The sequence below is a fragment of the Mobula birostris genome, chromosome 1 (genome assembly GCF_030028105.1).
Source record: "Mobula birostris isolate sMobBir1 chromosome 1, sMobBir1.hap1, whole genome shotgun sequence".
Lineage (NCBI taxonomy): Eukaryota > Metazoa > Chordata > Chondrichthyes > Myliobatiformes > Myliobatidae > Mobula > Mobula birostris.
Window position 1 is genome coordinate 238,114,946 of NC_092370.1, and position 19,288 is coordinate 238,134,233.

General features: G+C 41.7%; 1 protein-coding gene across 1 annotated transcript in view; it reads right to left on the minus strand.

Annotated features, from left to right (window-relative positions):
- Positions 1–1,507: 1,507 nt before the first annotated feature.
- LOC140206063 (tandem C2 domains nuclear protein) overlaps positions 1,508–19,288 on the minus strand; it is a 99,589-nt gene continuing 81,808 nt past the window's right edge. The window contains exons 12-13 of the mRNA XM_072274162.1: positions 17,144–17,352; positions 1,508–1,916 (exon numbers count right to left, since the gene is read on the minus strand). Of these exons, the coding sequence (XP_072130263.1) occupies positions 1,809–1,916; positions 17,144–17,352 (317 nt within the window). The 3' untranslated portion in view covers positions 1,508–1,808. The remainder of the gene's footprint in view (positions 1,917–17,143; positions 17,353–19,288) is intronic.

Genomic DNA, 19,288 nt, shown 5'->3' on the forward strand with positions numbered 1-19,288 from the left:
ACCAAACCTTAATTTTGAGGTTCCTCCCCCTTTCCTTTGAGATGGGAAAGACATTCTATTGCTTTTCAAGCTAATTATACCTGAGGAATATTTACTGCAAATCAAATTACAACCATTTTTCATTCACACATTCTTGCAACATGTTTCAGTGAGTGAAATTTCATAAATCAAAAAGCTGGATGGGATGTATTGGAGGTCTGTTAACTTTGTAAATTCAGGACATATACCTCACAGGCTCAAAGATATGAAAGGAAAAGTTTGTAAACAGGATGTACTGTCATTATTAGAGGAAAAATTAGTCAATTTGAAGTAATTTAGTTGAAATTTTCCATTTGCAAATAAATAGTTTTAATGGATGTGCAGTAGTATGAAGCAGCACATATTTAAGTTGAGCTCACAGCAACAGGACCACAACCTTGTCATAGGATTTGGAGGTTTGCATGCCTCAATGACCTGGAGAGCTGTGTTGGCTAGAGACAGGGCCTAGTGCTTTGGCTTTTGGAAGGGTCACCCATGCCAAACAGGTCAAAGAGTAGATAGAGGACAGACTAAGAGTGGTCTATTGGTCCTCCAGGTTCGGGGCTCGGCTCAGGGCGAACAACCCTGAATGGTTAAAAAACATGTTACAGAAACGGCAATGAAGAGTCCTTCTATAGTTTGTGCGATGATATGGACAGACAGAGATGGAGGACCTTCATTGCTGCTCTAAACATCAGCAGCATAATGGGCAGTAACTAACTCATGGCAATAACTAAGTCATCCCTATCATAGTGTATCAATATCTTCTATGCTTATTACTGAATTCCATCTACTAGAGTTGCACTGCTCACGTGGAGGGTGGTCTGGTGTGGAAGCAAGTGTAAGTATAAGTTAAATTATCTTATCCAAAAACCAAGAAAATCCAATAATATATTCTGTAGAGCAGCTTGAACATAAAACATACAGATTAATATAAATAACAAATTCAGAAACATCACTCTCAATAGCTGGTATAAAAAAACTAAAAGGCTTATGTAATGGGGGAGGGGAAGCTTCAGAAAGATACACCATCAGGTTTAAAAGAAATTCCTACTTTACTTACAAGACTATGGCTATAACAATTTAGAGGGTATGGTGTTCTCAAAACTTCATTTTCTATTTAGAGTCAATGTGCTAATATCTCAATAAGGCTGTCATTTTATTGATGCAAGGCATCTTCCTCATGCACAACATGGAGATTTTTTTAATCCTTCATTAATAAATTTCAAGTTTTTCATCTCCAGCACACTGGGGTCATGCAATAAATGCCCAAGTTGTACTAAAAAGAAAAAACTCAGGACTATTAACTCAAATAAAAGATGCCTTTTCAAAGCCACTACTGATAAATACACGCTAACAGACAAACTGGAACAGTCCCCTTTTAAATACACTGAATTTAAATCAGAACATTATTGATATTTGATGTTAATCAATTGGCATAACACATGAAGAAAAGTTTTACTACCTGATGACCATGAAACAAAAGAGACTACAGCAAATATAATAACTTTATGTACTACCATGTGGAACACATTACAAGCCAGTTAAGACAGTCCAGAGGCTTAGGAAATCACTATCCCAAATCATCGGGAAATTTCAAACACAACCTGTTGTATGCTTCAAAATTTTTTATATATATTCCATGCTTGAACAGTGTCAGGTTTTCCAAATTAAGAACACAGTATTATCATATTAATGTTTCCTGTGAATCTACTTATAAAAGACACAATTCAATAATATTCCAGTCCAGTCTAACCAGTAAAGTTACAGTTTGGCTTGGTGTGGCAGCTTCAGGTGAGACTCAGATTGTGCCAGTTGATAACAACTTTCTCTGGATTGGAGCTTGCATCTTGCCACTGTTCCAAAGCCACTCCAGTGCTGTCCCAACCGATCACCACCTACAAATAATTTAAATGCAATAAAAATAAAGCACTTGGGTCAGGCAAATACAACTCTGCATTGCTATCACAAGGTTGTTTCCATTCCTGTTAAAGAAAATTATTTACTGATTTTAGTTAGAGATACAGTGTGCAACAGGCCCTTCCAGCACAACGAGCTGCTCTGCCTAGCAACCCATCTATTTAGCACGAGCCTAAACACAGAACAATTTACAATGATCAATTAACCTACCAACCGGTACATAGAAACACACAAAACCTACAGCACAATACAGGCCCTTCAGCCCTCAATGCTGTGCCAATCACATACTTACTTTAGAAATTACCCAGTAGGGTTACTTTAGGGTTACCCATAGCCCTCTATTTTTCAGAGTTCTATGTACCTGTCCAGGAGCCTCTTAAAAGACCCTATCGTATCTGCCTCCACCACCGTTGCTGGCAGCCCATTCCACGCACTCGCCACTCTGTGTAAAAAAACTTACCCCTGACATCTCCTCTGTACCTACATCCAAGCACCTTAAACCTGTTTGGAGAATGGTAGGAAACTGGAGCACCCAGAGGAAACCCACACAATCACAGGGAGATCATATAAACTCCTTACAGAGAATGCTGGAATTGAACTCTGAACTCCAGAATGCCGGAGCTATAATAGTGTCGAGCTAACTGCTATACTACCATGGTGCCTTAGCGATTAGATTAGATTCAACTTTATTGTCATTGTGCCGAGTACAGATACAAAGCCAATGAAATGCAGTTAGCACCTAACCAGAAATGAGAAAGAAGAGTGTTATTTACAAAATAACTGCGAATAAAAAGTAAGTGCTACAGCACACAAATATAAAAGTACTGAGACAGTACAATATGGGTGCAATACTGCTTTGCGCTGTGATGTGAGGTTCAGCAGGGTCACAGCCTCAGGGAAGAAGCTCTTCCTATGCCTGCTGGTGCGGGAGTGGAGGCTCCTGTCGCGCCTACCGGATGGGAGGAGAGTGAAAAGTCCATGGTTAGGATGAGATGCATCCTTGATAATGCTTTTCGCCCTGCCCAGGCAGTGTTTATGGTAGATGTTCTCAATGGTGGGCAACTGAGTGCCGATAATCTGCCGGGCAGTTTTCACCACACGCTGGAGTGCTTTGCGGTCCAATATGGGACCATTGCCATACCATATAACTGCAATCACGTATAACTGCAAGATTACCATCAGCTTTAAAAGAAACTTCTACTTTCTTCAGTTCAGATGGGCCAAAGGGCCTATTCCTATGACTCTCTAAACTGACCAAATTGGATTTCTCTTGCAACAGTTGTTTTTAAGGAAGCTTTCAAAAATATTTTTTAAAATCTGAGCTGCAGATCTTTCCTACACACCCTTCTACTAAAAAGCCATATCTCATCACAGAGTCACTTTCGTGTTGATAATCCTGCTCGAGCTCTCAAGTCTTCTTCCACTGGTCTCTTCAATTTAAATAATCTCCCCCAAAAGGTAATTGGCAGATCAGCTTTTTAGAACTACATTCCTAAACTGTGGAATTCAATACCTAAAACTGTAAAGGGTGTGGAATCAGCTGACACTTTTAAAATCCAGCACAAAACCTATTTATTTAACTTCGCTTTTAACTAAACTTTTTTGTCTTTTATTTTCATGTTTGTACTTTATCTCATAGTAAAGCACTTTGAATTACATGTCCGTGTGAAAAGTGCTCTATAAATAGTTTGAGAAAGTCTGCAGATGCTGGAAATCCAAAGCAACACACAAAAAAATTACTGGAGGAACTCAGCAGGCTAGGCAGCATCTATGGAAATGAATACACCTTATATTCTGTCTAGGTAGTCTCCAAACTAATGAATATCGGTTTTCTCTGACTTCCAATAATACCCCCCTTTACCATTCCCTTTTCCCTCTCGCCTTCTCTCCTTACCTGCCCATTGCCTCCCTTTGGTGCTCCTCCCATCCTCCTTTTCTTTCTTCTATGGCCTCTTGCCCTCTCCTATGAGATTTCCCCTTCTCCAGCCCTGTATCTCTTTCATCAATTAACTTCCCAGCTCTTTACTTCACCCCTGCCCCATTCCCAGTTTCACCTTATGTTTCTTTCTCCCCTCCCCCACCTTCTAATTCTGACCTCTCATTTTTTTTTCATTCCAGTCCCGATGAAAAGTCTCAACCCAAAACTCTTTTCCATGGATGTTGACTGGCCTGCTGAGTTCCTCCAGCATTTTGTGTGTGTTGAATGGAAATGAATAGTTAGCTGATGTTTCAGGCAGAGACCTTTCTTCAGGACTGAAGAATGGTCTCCAGCCGAAATGTCAACTATCTATTCTTTTACTTAGATGCTGCCTGACCTGCTGAGTTCCTCCAGTATTCTGTGTGTGTCGCTATAAGTAAGTTATTATTATGTCACAAAGATCCTTTCAATGTCACTGGGTTTTGAGTAGTGCACACACAACCTCATTTTATGGAGGACATGTTCTTTCTCAAAGACAATCCCACAGCTTTGAGTTGCTTTATCTGGGTGACCCAAACTGTACCTGCCTCCGCCCTCTCACCAGGCTGTGAGAGCACAATATGGACAGAATCCCTCAATTCTGGCCATGCTGTTTGAGAGGATCTCAGTGGAGATGTGTGCACAGGAGACATGTGGGAGAGGAACATCTCTTGGGTTTTGAAAGCAAGAGACTACAGATGCTGGAATCTGGAACAGCACAATCTGATGGAGGGATTCAGAATCTGTGGTGACCTGGTGCAATGTTACAACCGGAAACATCGACAATTATTTTCTCCAAAATCTTTTAGCTTCTCTTCTGGATAATAAGCTATCTCTTCCAGCTACATTTTTCCTAGCCTTCACTTTTTTTTAATTCATAAGTCAAATAAGGAGGGGCTCGGTTTTCATTAATTCCCTTGTCAAAACTCCCTTCGCCTTCCTGCTCAACTCTCACCAACATCAATTATCTGTCCTTTCATGGTTGTCTCTCACACTGACCTTTAAATCCAGACATCCTGGTACTATCCCCCTTTGTCTGTCACAGTTTGCCATGTTATCCCAGGCATTGGCAAGTTGTGTTTCATTTGCTGTTGATCCTTTGTCTGCACCATTCTTTCAAGTTAATACTTATCTGGATTTCTGCCAACTGTTAAAATAGCTAATTCCCTGCACAATCAAAGCTTTCCTGCAAATCATTCTGTATTTGAGCACTTCAATATACAAAACGTTAAAGAACCTATCGTAATTAAGCAGAAGGGATCTACACATTCTAAACTCAAGAAAGTCTGCAGATGCTGGAACTCCAGAGAGCACATGCAAAATGCTGGACAAACTCAGTAGGTCAGCCAGCTTCTATGGAAATGAAAAAAAAGTTGACATTTTTATTCTTTGGAGCGTAGAAGGTCGAGGGGGGACTTGATAGAGGTATTTAAAATTATGAGGGGGATAGATAGAGTTGACATGGATAGGTTTTTTCCATTGAGAGTAGGGGAGATTCGAACAAGAGGTCGAGTTGAGAGTTAGGGGGTAAAAGTTTAGGGGTAACATGAGGGGGAACTTCTTTACTCAGAGAGTGGTAGCTGTGTGGAATGAGCTTCCAGTAGAAGTGGTAGAGGCAGGTTCAATAGTGTTATTTAAAGTAAAATTGGATAGCTATATGGACAGGAAAGGAATGGAGGGTTATGGGCTGAGTGCAAGTCGGTGGGACTAGGTGAGAGTAAGCCTTCGGCACGGACTAGAAGGGCCGAGATGGCCTGTTTCCGTGCTGTACTTGTTGTATGGTTATATTTTGGCCGAGAACCTTCTTTAGGACAGTGAGGGGAGGGAGAAGCTACCAGAATAAGAAGGTTGGGGAGAGAAGGAGGCTAGCTGGAAGATGATAGGTGAAGATAGGTGCGTGGGAAAGATCAAGGGCTGGAGAAGAAGGAATGTGACAGGACAGGAGAGTGGACCATAAGAAAAAGAGGAGGAGGAGGGGGGACCCGGGAGAAGTAATAAGCAAGTGAGAAAAGATAAAAGGTCAGAGTGGAGAATAAGGGAAGACTGTTTATATTACCAAAGTCACTAGAAAGAAAATTGGTGATTTAGATAATCAATAAGCAGCATTAACAAGAGAACATATACTGTAGACAGGAGACATGTGCAAGCTCAGTATTCTTACCACTTAACTAAACCTAAAGAAAAGAAATTCTGAAATTCTCTACATCGCACATCTCTATAGATGCTCCTTAAAATGATTTCTTTGATTAAACATTTAGCTTTTAGGACCCTGGTCAGACCCCACTTGGAGCACTGTGCTCAATTCTGGTTGCCTCACAACAGGAATGACGTGGAAACCATAGAAAAGGTGCAGAGGAGATTTACAAGGATGTTGCCTGGATTGGGGCACATGCCTTATGAGAATAGGTTGAGTGAACTTGGCCTTTTCTCCTTGGAGCGACAGAGGATGAGAGGTGACCTGATAGAGGTGTACAAGATAATGACAGGCATTGATCGTGTGGATAGTCAGAGGCTTTTTCCCAGGGCTGAAATGGCTAACACGAAAGGGCATAGTTTTAAGGTGCTTGGAAGTAGGTACAGAGGAGATGTCAGGGGTAAGTTTTTTTACGCAGAGAGTGGTGAGTGTGTGGAATGGGCTGCCGGCCATGGTGGAGAAGGCAGAAATGATAGGGTCTCTTAAGAGACTCCTGGAAGGCCACATGGAGCTTAGAAAAAGAGGGCTATGGGTAAAGCCTAGGTAGTTTTAAGATAGGGACATGTTCAGCACAGCTTTGTGGGCTGAAGGGCCTGTATTGTGCTGTAGGTTTTCTATGTTTCTAAGCTACCGGCCAGAAGATTGGCAGCACCATCCATTACACTTACACATGACAGCTTATTTTAGAATCACAGTGGTACAATTGGTGGTAATCCAACAAGCAAAATTCTGAAGCAATCTCAACAGATGACCAGCTACCTGCTCAAATAAGTTAAGCAACTCCGGACTTCCCTAAACAAATACTGTTGAATCCATAATTCTAGTTCAAACACGGGAGTGTAGCAATGAACACAATTGCTCTGCAGTGCTAGTGATCACCGAACAGGAATCAATTCCACTGTTGTCTGTAAGGAGTTTGTATGTTATTTCTGTGATCACCTGGGTTTCCTCAGGGTGCTCTGGTTTCCTCCAACATTCCAAAGGAGACGTACGAGTTAGGGCTAGGACCAAATGAGTATTTTGCCTCAGTCTTCACTGTGGAAGACACTAGCAATGAGTCAGATTTCAATGGACAACAGATTTTGCTTCTTGAATACCTTTAGGTGTATCTTATGTATTTTGGGCTACTGATTATGCACCATTTTTTGAAATCACTTATGTTTATTATTTCAATTCATAATTCAAGTCAATTAAAATGTTGCCTACAATGTAAGCTGGAAAGTTTCCCATCTTGTCCAGGCATGCTTGGGCATGCTTAGGCAGCGTGGCTGCTGCATGGCAGGACAGGTTTTAGTAATAATTATTGGGTTCTGGACTGTAAGGATGGAATTTGCTATCACCAGGCACAAAAATTTCTATGAAGGATTTTGATATTTGAGACAGATGCTTCTCAGAATAACGGATGCCAAGATTAAGGAAAGCGTTTTTGTTGGTCCACAAACCAAACAGGTCATCAATAACAGGCAATTTGAAGAATTTATAGTGGGACCGGAGAAAATCACATGGAAGGCATTCAAGGAAGTTGTTGAAAATTTTCTTGGCATCTGCAGAGCACCAAACTACATGCAGCTGGTTGAAAGCATGCTTCAAGCACATAAAACCATGAAATGCAAAATATCACTAAAGATTCATTTTCTGCATTCCCATTTAGACTTCTTCCCTGCATTCTTGGTGCTGTTAGTGACGAGCATGGGGAAAGGTTTCACCAGGACATTGCAGTCATGGAGAAAAGATACCAGGGCAACTGGAATCAATCAATGCTGGTGAATTGTTGTTGGACACTTAAGTGGGAAGCCCCAGACACTGAGTAGAAATGAAAACCATTAACAAAATATTTTTAACTTAGTTGAACTATTGCAAAGCATCAGAACCGTTATGCATTTAAACACATTATAGTCAATAAAAGTTAATTTGTTGTTTCTCCGAATTCCTACGTGATACAAGTAGTCTGAAATTATATTTGTGTTCACCTTCAAGCAGTCTATCATAAACAAATTAAAATTCTGAGGAAGCAACACTTCTGAAAAAAATTGTTGTCCAGTGTTTTCAAGGGTGCGAGGGAAGAGAAGTGAGAGCAGTTACAATTACAAGGGAGAAGGTGCTCAAAAAGCTAAAAGGCCTAATGGTGTTAAGTCATCCAGGCCAGATGAACTGCACCCTAGGGTTCTGAAAGAGGTTGCGGTAGAGATTGTGGAGACATTAGTAATGATCTATCAAAATCATTGGACTCTGGCATAGTGCCAGAGGACTGGAAAATTGCAAATGTCACTCCACTCTTTAAGAAAGGAGGAAGGCAGCAGGAAGGAAATTATAGACCAGTTAGCCTGACCTCAGTAGTTGGGAAGATGTTGGAATCAATTGTTAAGGATTAGGTTATGGATTACTTGGTGACATAGGACAAGATAGGACAAGGTTAGAATGGTTTCCTTAAGCAAAAATCTTGCCTGACCTGTTGAAAATTCTTTGAGGAGATTACAATTAGGATAGATAAAGGGGATGCAGTGGATGTTGTATATTTGGACTTTCAGAAGGCCTTTGACAAGGTGCCACACATGAGGCCTCTTACCAAGTTCAGAGCCGATGGTATTACAAGGAAAGCTATTGGCATGGTTAGAGCATTGGCTGATTGGCAGGAGGCAGTGAGTGGGAATAAAAGGATCCTTTTCTGGTTGGCTGCCAGTGACTATTGGTGTTCCACAGGGGGTCAGTGTTGTGATTGCTTCTTTTTATGTTGTATATCAATTATTTAGATGATGGAATAAATGGCTTTGTCGCCATGTTTACAGATGATACAAAGATCAGTGGAGGGGCAGGTAGTGTTGAGAAACAGTAGGCTACAGAAAGACAGATTAGAAAAATGGGCAAGAAAGTGGCAAATGAAATTCAATGTTAGAAAATGCATGGTCATGCACTTTGGTAAAAGAAATAAACATACAGGACTAATTTCTAAATAGGAAGAAAATCCAAAAATGTGAGATGCAAAGGCACTTGGGAGTCCTTGTGCAGAACACCCCAAAGGCTAACGCAGCTAGAATCAGGAGGAAGGGAAATGCAAATTTAGCATTCATTTCAAGAGGTCTAGAATACAGGAGCAAGGATGTGATGCTGAGGCTTTATAAGGCACCGGTGAGGCCTCACTGAGTATTGTGAACAATCCTGGGCTTTTATAAGATCATAAGATATAGGAGCAAAAGTATGCCATTCGGCCCATCAAGTCTCCTCCGACATTCAATCATGGGCTGATCTAATTCTTCCAGTCATCCCCATTCCCCTGCCTTCTCCACATACCCTTTGATGCCTTGGCGAATCAGGAACCTAACTATCTCTGCCTTAAATGCACCCAATGACCTGGCCTCCGCAGCCGCTCATGGCAACAAATTCCACAGATTTACACTCTCTGACTAAAGTAATTCCTCCACATCTCTCTTCTAAATGGATGTCCTTCAATCCTGAAGTGGTGCCCTCTTGTCCTGGACTCCTCTACCATGGGAAATAACTTTGCCATATCTAATCTCTTCAGGCCTTTTAACATTCAGAATGTTTCTATGAGATCCCCTCTCATTCTCCTGAACCCCAGGGGATACAGCCCAAGAGCTGCCAGACATTCCTCATATGGTAACTCTTTCATTCTTGGAATCATTCTCATGAATCTTCTCTGAACCCTCTCCAATATCAGTATCTCCTTTCTAAAATAAGGAGCCCAAAGCTGCACACAATACTCCAAGTGTGATCACAAGAGTGACTTATAAACCTCAACATCACATCCCTGATCTTATATTCTATACTTTTAGAAATGAATGCCAACATTGTATTTGCCTTCTGCACCACCAACTCAATCTGGAGGTTAACTTTTAGGATATCCTGCACAAGGACTCCAAAGTCCGTTTGCATCTCTGCATTTTGAATTCTCTCCCCATCTAAATACTAGTTTGCCCATTTATTTCTTCCACCAAACTACACGACCATACACTTTCCAACATTGTATTTCATTTGCCACTTCTTTGTCCATTCCCCTAAACTAACTAAGTCTCTCTGCAGTCTCTCTGTTTTCTCAACATTACCCACTCCTCCACCTATTTTTGTACCATTGGCAAATTTAGCCACAAATCCATTAATCCCATAGTCCAAATCATTGACACACATCATAAAAGCAGCAGTCCCAACACCGACCCTTGTGGAACTCCACTGGTAACCGGCAGCCAGCCAGAATAGGATCCTTTCATTCCCACTCTCTGTTTTCTACCAATCAGCCAATGCTCCACCCATGCTAGGAACTTCCCTGTAATTCCATGGGCTCTTATCTTGCTAAGCAGCCTCACATGCAGCACCTTGTCAAAAGTCTTCAGAAAATCCTGCATCTACTTTGTCAACCCTGCTTATAAGTTCCTCAAAAAATTGCAGTAGGTTATTCAGACAGTATTTTCCTTACAGGAAACCATGCTGGCTTGGCCTATCTTGACATGTGCTTCCAGGTACTCCATTATCTCATCCCTAACAATCAATTTCAACAACTTCCCAACCACTGATATCAGGCTAACAGATCTATTGTTTCCTTTCTGAACCCTCCCACCCTTCTTAAATAGTGGAGTAACATTTGCAATTTTCCAGTCATCCAGTACAATGCCAGAATCTATTGATTCTTGAAAGATCATTGTTAATGCCTCTGCAATCTCTCCAGCTACTTCCTTCAGAAACCGAGGGTGCACTTCATCAGGTCCAGGAGATTTATTCACCCTCAGACCATCACGCTTCCTGAGCACCTTCGCAGTCGTAATTTTCACTGCACATATTTCACTTCTCCAACACTATTGAATGTCTGGTATACTGCTTATGTCTTCCACTGTGAAAACTGAAGCAAAGTACGCATTCAGTTCCTCTGCCATCTCTGTCTCTCTCATTACAATATCTCCAGCATCATTTTCTTCTGGTCCTTTATCTATCCTCAACTCTCTTTTACCCTTTATATATTTAAAATAAGCTTTTAATATCTTCTTTGATATTAATTGCCAGCTTCTTTTCATAATTCATCTTTTCCTTCCTAATGACCTTCTTAGTTTCTTTCTGCAAGTTTTTAAAAAGCTCCCCAATCCTCTATCTTCCCACTAACTTTGGCTTCCTTGTATGCCCTCTCTTTTGCTTTTACTTTGGCTCTGACTTGCCAGCCACAATAATGTCCTTCTTCCATTCAAAAATTTCTTCTTATTTGGAATACATCTGTCTTGCACTTCCCTAATTTTTCACTGAAACTCCAGCCATTTCTGCTCTGCTGTCGGTCCTGCTAGTGTCCCTTTCCAGTCAGCTTTGGCCAGTTCCCCTCTCATGCCATTGTAATTTCCTTTATTCCACTGAAATACTGACACATTGGAATTTAGTTTCTCCTTCTCAAGTTTCAAAGTGAACTCAATCATATTGTGATTACTGTTCCCTAATGGCTCCTTAACCTTAAGCTCTCTTATCACCTCCGGATCATTGCACGGCACCCAATCCAGCACAGTCGATCCACTAGCAGACTCAACAACAAGCTGTTCTAAAAAGACATCCCTTAGACATTCTACAAATTCTCTCTCTTGGGGTCCAGTACCGGCCTGGTTTTCCCAATCCACTTTCATGTTAAAATCTCCAGTGATTATCAGGACATTGCCCTTCTGACACACCTTTTCTACCTCCTCCTGTAATTTGTAATCCACACCCCAGCTGCTGTTTGGAGGCCTGTATACAACTGCCATTAGGGTCCTTTTACCCTTGCCATTTCTTAACTCAACCCATAGAGACTCTACACCTTCCGATCCTATGTCATCCTTTTCTAATGATTTAATATTATTTCGTAAACACAGGGCCACACCACCCCCTCTGCTTTACTAACCTATCTTCCTGATACACCATATATCCTTGGACATTCAGCTCCCAAAGGCAGCCATACTTTAGCCAAGTTTCAGAGATGGCCACACCGTCATACTTGCCAATCTGTAGCTGAATTTCAAGATCGTCCATGTTATTTCTTATGCTGCGTGCATTCAAATATTCAAATATTCAGTATTTGTTGCTTTCTGTTTAAACTCACCATGCCTCTATTACCCTGTAACTCATCCCACTGGCTGTGATTATGCCTCATCTCCTGCCTGTTCTTTCTATCACCTCTGTTGCATGCTATCTTTGATTTATTTCTGTTTTCCCCTTCCTCAGCCTATCACTCTGGTTTCCATTCCCCTGCCAAATTAGTTTAAACCCTCCCTAATAGCTCTATTAAACCTGCCTGCCAAGCTGTTGGACCCCTTTGGGTTCAGGTGTAACTCGTACTTTTTGTACTTCATCTATGAAAAGATGTGCTGGCATTGGAGAGGGTTCAGAGAAGGATCACAAAGATCATTCCGGGAATAAAAGGGTTATCCTATGAGGAACGCTTGATAGCTCTGGGTCTGTACTCGCCAGAATTTAGAAGGATGGAGTGGGGGTGGGGGAGAGATATCCTTTTGAATGTTGAAAAGGCCTTGATAGAACAGATGTGGAAAGGATGTTTCCCATGGTGGGCGATTCTAGAACAAGAGGGCACAGCTCAGGATAGAGGGGCATCGACTTAAAACAGAGATGTGGAGAAATTTCTTTAGCCAGAGGGTGGTGAATTTGTGGAATTTATTACCACAGGCAGCTGTGGAGGCCAGGTCATTGGGTATATTCAAGGCAGAACTTGATAGGTCCTTGATTGGACACGGTATCAAGGGTTACGGGGGAGAAGGCCACAGAGTGAGGCTGGGGAAGGAAAAATATGGATCAGCCATGATTCGCCAGACTCAAATGGGCTAAATGGCCTAATTCTGCTCCTATATCTTATGGTCTTATGGTTTAGGTAATGGAATGTCACTGTTACAAATTCCAACGTAAAAATTCGAGAACAGAATAAAATTTGCTCTCACAAAATTTGTGAAGCAAATAAACCATAATTTATATTTTTCAATTTGCATTTCTTGATGCACACACAGATGTCATGCTTCCCATAACAAATTGTTGTAATATGGGGCAATGTAATCGTCCATAATGGTGGCTGTGGGGTCATGAATGAATGCAAGTCAAGCCTCTCCTGCACCGGATTCACACACTTCACCCCAAGATTTTTGTTTTTCTCTTCAGTGTTTGAAAACATTCTGCTTTTGAAGGAGGATCTCAGCACTTTGCTTAATTAATGTCCAGGATCCCAACACTTAATGTCTAGAAGCAAGTCTTGTAAGGGAGGGAAGTTACCAAATGACTGTCAGGACTCTCCACCCAATTACTCCTCCTGGGCCAGCTCCCTCCTGGATTCTGGCCATCGCACCTCCTCTATGTGGGAAGCTTCCCAAAGTCTGGAAAGTCTGCTCAGCTGTGGGTAGACTCAATTAGTTGTTAAAATTAAGGTAGGTGCCACCATTGCGAAATATAAATAACCACAACCACCCCCTTTTCTTGTCCTTCAGCCCACAATTTGGCAAAAAAATATAAAGCACAAGTGTTTCGCCTCCCCTACTTTAGCCTCTGACTCACCAGAGTTCGGAAGTTCATAGAACATAGAACAGCACAGCACAGTATTATTCTGTATTCTATGAACTCCCAAAATTTGGTGAGTCAAAGGGTAAACAAAGTTGTGTTGACTTTTTAACCTACTCTAAGATCAATCTCACTCTTCCCTCACATGTAGGTCTCCATTTTACTTACATCTATGTGTCTCTTAAATGCCTCTACTGTATCTGTCTCTAAAACCATTCCTGGTAGTGCATTTCATGCACCCACCACTCCGTGCAGTACATTTCAAGAAAGGTTTAGTAGTACATTTCTCAATGTAATTTTCGGAGTTCTAAACTAAGCCTGTAATTCAAGCCCTTACAGATTTATTTGTACTGTAATTTAAGAGGCCTGGTACTACAAAGGCTTCTTTGGCTTCCGAGAGGAAACAGATCTTTTGAAACTACAGAATGAATGGTCAAACATGAGCCAGTGAAAGTGATACAGCTGATGTTGGCCATTTATCTGTGTGCAAGGAGTACAGTAATTGATAACCAAACCAATGGTGTTGCCTTGCCCATTTAATTGAAACATTAATGAAAAGTATCTTTGTGGTAAAACTAAATGGCTAGAGGGAAACTTATACAAGTATGTCAATGATGACCTCATGAAGGGTGTGATTCTTGCATTGCACAATGCAAACAATCACCTGGCTTGTTGAAGCAAAACTCATCCCAGTTAAATTGTGCGATTTGCTTCCCCACCCCTCAAAGCTTATTTGTGATGACTTACTCTGTCACTAGCTGTTCCTATGTTGCTGAGACGGCTCAGAAATCTCCAACTACATAACAAACAATTACAAGTTATTACATTCCCCTAGCCCTTGTCTGGTGAAGGATTGATATGTCCATGAGCAGGTAAAAGATAAGCAGACTTCAAAGGAGGTGGTTGAGGCTACAGGCGTATTTTCATGTCAGCAGTCTATGCCAGCAGCAAGAATGTGACAAAAATTGATAACAGGTGGAAATAGGTTACATTGATCTACTACAAGACAAAGGAGCAGAATTAAGCCATTCAGCCCTTCGAGTGTGCTCCGCCTGTCTTTTGTGGCCCATTTATTATCCTCTCAACCCCATTCTCCTGTCTTCCATAAAGCTAGTGCCCAAAGCCTGTTCTCCTGGCAAATTGTGCTTTGGAAAACAGCTGTGATCTATGTATTTGTTTTAACTCATGGGGCAGGATTGTAGTGTTAGCACAACACTTTATAATACCAGTGACCTGCTGCCTATACGGTGTTTGTACGTTCTCCCCATGTCTGTGTGGGTTTCCTCTAGGTCTCACTCCACCGGTTGATAGTTTAATTGGTCATTGTAAGTTATCCTGTGGTTAGGCTAGGATTAAATTGGGGGATTGCTGGGAGCAAGGCTCAAAGGGCCATAAAGGGCTACTCCATGCCGTATCTCAATAAATAAACAATAAATAAATAAATAAAGATTGACTTTGGGAGGGCCAATGGTGAACAAGACTTGCTAGCACAATTACATCATTGACTGGCTTTGTTAGATATAAATGGCCTTGTTCAGTAAGGTCATGAAATGGGTGACATGTAGTGGGTTAAAAAGCCCAAAGCATCACCATGTAATACTGGTCTTCTATAAAAGGCTCTCCGCCCACCAGCTTCAAGTACGGTAAGTCCCCAGGTTATGATAGGAACTGCTCATGGTCTGAATTGAAAGTATGTTTTAAGTGAAAACAAATAGTGTGTGGGAAAGGATTAAAGAAGCAAGTGTGGGCAGAGTGACTGCCAGTCTTGGTGACTCAGTGAGCGAACAAGTCTGCTCAGAATTTCCCAGCTCTGCTCAGCTTGACACAGCCCTCGACCAAAACGGCTCAGGTGGTGGAATCTCCACATCCACAGATCCCAGAAACATAGCTAGTACCCACTCCCACAGGGCATATATGAGCAGCATTGAATGTGATTGAAATTCCAACATCCAATGCAGAGATACTGGGGTGTCACCTGTGCTTTGAGACAACAGCCAGAACAAAAAAACATTTATCTCCCAGATCAGAAACAACACTGTTTACTTTTGGAATGGTGCCAAGGTTTTTGAAATATGCTGAAGGAGGTCCCCAAGATATTGATTTATAATTCCTATTTCAAAGTGTTACAACTACTCAATCAATCAATAAGTGCAATAGACAAGGAAAGGATTCAATGGGGGAATTTTGGACCATGTCTAATAATGCAACAACCTCTATTTATACATTGCATTATTTTTGTAACTCTGCCCACTCTTCCTCACATCAATCCCCTTCCTTCCGTATTATACACCTTAGATTAGGTTGCCATGTGCCTTCCAAATGTCAACCTCTCTCTTTGGCAGCTTCCAGCAGCATTATTCCCTTCCCACACACTGAACCACAAAGCCTCCACAACTAAACCCACTAACCTGGAAAGAGGAAACACTGAAGAAAAAACATCTCTCTGCAACCCCTCAACCCCACCCCCCAAAACCATTAAGTAAATTCAGCATTTTCTGTTTATTTTTCCTAAAGTGGGAAATCCAAGTGTGAGCGGATTCGGTACCCCAGTTAATGTCCAGATTAACTGTTTGTTCCTGCTGTTATCGCAAAAAACTGGAGAGGCCTCACTTGGAGTATTGTGAGCAGTTCTGGGCCCCTTATCCTAGGAAGGATGTGCTGACTTTAGAAAGGGTTCAAAGCAGGTTCACGAAAATGATTCCACGATTGGAAGGATTGTCATATGAAGAGTGTTTGATGGCTTTGGGCCTGTACTCACTGGAATACAGAAGAATGAAGGGTGACCTCATTGAAACCTACTGAATGATGAAAGGCCTCAATAGAGTGGATGTGGAGAGGATGTTTCCTATGTACAGGAGTTTAACACCAGAGGACACAACCTTAGAATAGAGGGGTGTCCATTTAGAACGGAGAGGAGGACAAATTTCTTTAGCCAGAGAGTGGTGAATCTGTGGAATTCGTTGCCACGGGCGGCTGTGAAAGCCAAGTCATCGGGTATATTTAAGGCAGAGGTTGATAGATTTTTGATTGGTTAGAGCACGAAGGGATAAAGGAAGAAGAAGAAGATTGGGGCTAAGAGGAATAATAGATCAGCCATGATGAAATGGCAGAGCAGACTCGATGGGCCAAATGGCCTAATTCTGCTCCTAGATCTTACAGTCTTATGGTGATAATCCAGTATCTCGGCACTGAATGTTGGAATTTCATTCACATTCTGTGCTGCTTTGCTTGTGCATGCCAGGTGGGAAAGGTTACCTGCTGTGCCTCTGAGATCTGTGGGTGTGGATGTGAAGCACACCACCTGAGCTGCTTCTGTCGAGGGCTGGGTCGAGCTGAGCAGTGCCAGGAAATGCTGAGCAGCCTCTCTTTCCACACTTGCTCACTCTGTTTCTATGATCCTATCCCACACACTGCTCTCCATTTAACACACAGCTTTCTTTCTGAAAGCAAGTTTAACAGCACGTCTTGAAAGAGCCATACTTGAGCTTCTCTGCCATCAGTAGATATTCCCAGCCTGTGGAATAAGTAGGACATACCTGGCCCAAGTGATGCTTTCTTCTGACCGAACTCTTGCTGTAGAGTTTCAGGGTAAAACTAACTCTCTGGAAAAGGAGCTCATTTTGAGCAACAGGGAAGAGAAATGTTTCTCCCCACTTCACCTGGCCGTTCACAGCTTTCAGAGGGCGAGTCTTCTTGGTGTCAAACAGCCCATCCTTTGTCTCCATCATTATTTTCACATAGAAAGCTGGACAGAGAAAGCACACACTATTAGAACTGTCTGTTGTAGTGCTGCATCCTCTCACAATATATGAAAACCACGGTGAACCCTCAGGACAGCAGGAAAGGTCACCGGCTGTAGTCCATAATCACTGCGGGACTTGTATCTGTCCAGCACAAAAAAGCGGGCAGGAAAGCCCATTGCTGACACTATCCACTCAGCAAATTGCCTTTTCCAAAAGTTCCCTTCTAGAAAGCGCTATAGGGCTAAAAAATCAAAAAACTTCACGTTATCTTAAAAGTTTCTTCCCCGAGGTAATTAATCTGATAAACCGTTCTAATTGGACGAACACCACCCCCTCTATTACCTCAATCAATGCACTGTAAACACTTTAAACCACTTTATATAATGCTGTTTACACTGCAAATCTAAGCTGGTATTTATGCATATTTTATTCCATTTCTGTATCTATATAAGAGGGGTGATTAATAAGTTCGTGGCCTAAGGTAGAAGGAGTCACTTTTAGAAAACCTAACACATTTATTTTTCCTACATTTACACACCTAGTCCAGCGGTCGTAGAGCTTACCGATCCCTTCTTTGTAGATCCCTTCTTGGACCTCCAGAAAGTGGTCCACAGCAGGGGTGATTGATATGTTCATGGCCTAAGGTAGAAGGAGATGAGTTATTAACTTCAAACTTTCTGCATTAACATCTCCTTCTACCTAAGGCCACAAACTTATCAATCACCCCTGCTGTGGACCACCTGGACGTCCAAGACGCTCTCATTACATGCATGTGCAGTTCAACTCTGAGTGATAATGCAGAAAGTTTAAGTTAATAACTCATCTCCACGAACTTATCAATCACCTCTGCTGTGGACCACTTCTACAAAGAAGGGATCTGTATGCTCCACGACCGCTGGACTAAGAGTATATATGTAGGAGAAGACTATGTCGAAAAATCAATGTGCTGGGTTTTCTAAAATTGACTCCTTCTACCTTAGGCCACGAACTTATGAATCACCCCTCATATAATTCTTTATAATTGCTGAATATTCTTGTGTTTAGTTGCATATCATGCCAACACATCACGACAAATTCCTATTACATGCAAATATGTATGGCGAATGAGGATCTTTGATCCTTATAGAAAAGTAGTAGGTAAAGTTTGTGTCTTTATAGCTCAGAAAAGCACAGAATCATCGAACATCACTGGTCCTTCTCCCCATAGATTTCCTCCCATAAAAAGCCACATAAAATGTTGATTTGCTTTTCTGGTGAACCCTAAAAAAAATTACATCCAAGATTTGAGTCGGGCATAATCAAGTAATGTCCTAGGTAAGCTACTTAAATCAGTTTCATCTTGTTTAAATCTGCTGAAGCTCAGTTCCAAATCAGCAGTTGGTTAAATTACAGACATATTCCTAGGAGTTCCATCAGATGCTAGATAATATCATTCCCTAGAATGTAGAAGATAGAGAGAAGATTTGATAGAGATAAACAAAATTATGAGGGGTATAGATAGGGTAATTGCAAGCAGGTTTTTTCCCCACTGAGGATGTGTAGGACTACAACTAGAGGTCATAGGTTAAGGGTGAAAGGTGAAATGTTTAAGTGGAACATGAGAGGAAACTTCTTCACTCAGAAGGTGTTGAGTGTGTGGAACATGCTGCCAGTGCAAGTGGTGGACGTGAATTCAATTTCAATGTTTAAGAGAAGTTTAGATAGGTATACGAATGGGAGGGCTATGGTCCTGGAGCAGATGTTGCCTGGATTGGGGAGCATGCCTTATGAGAATAGGCTGAGTGAACTCGGCCTTTTCTCCTTGGAGCGACAGAGGATGAGAGGTGACCTGATAGAGATGTACAAGATAATGAGAGGCATTGATCATGTGGATGGTCAGCGGCTTTTCCCCAGGGCTGAAATGGCTAGCATGAGAGGTGCTTGGAAGTAGGTACAGAG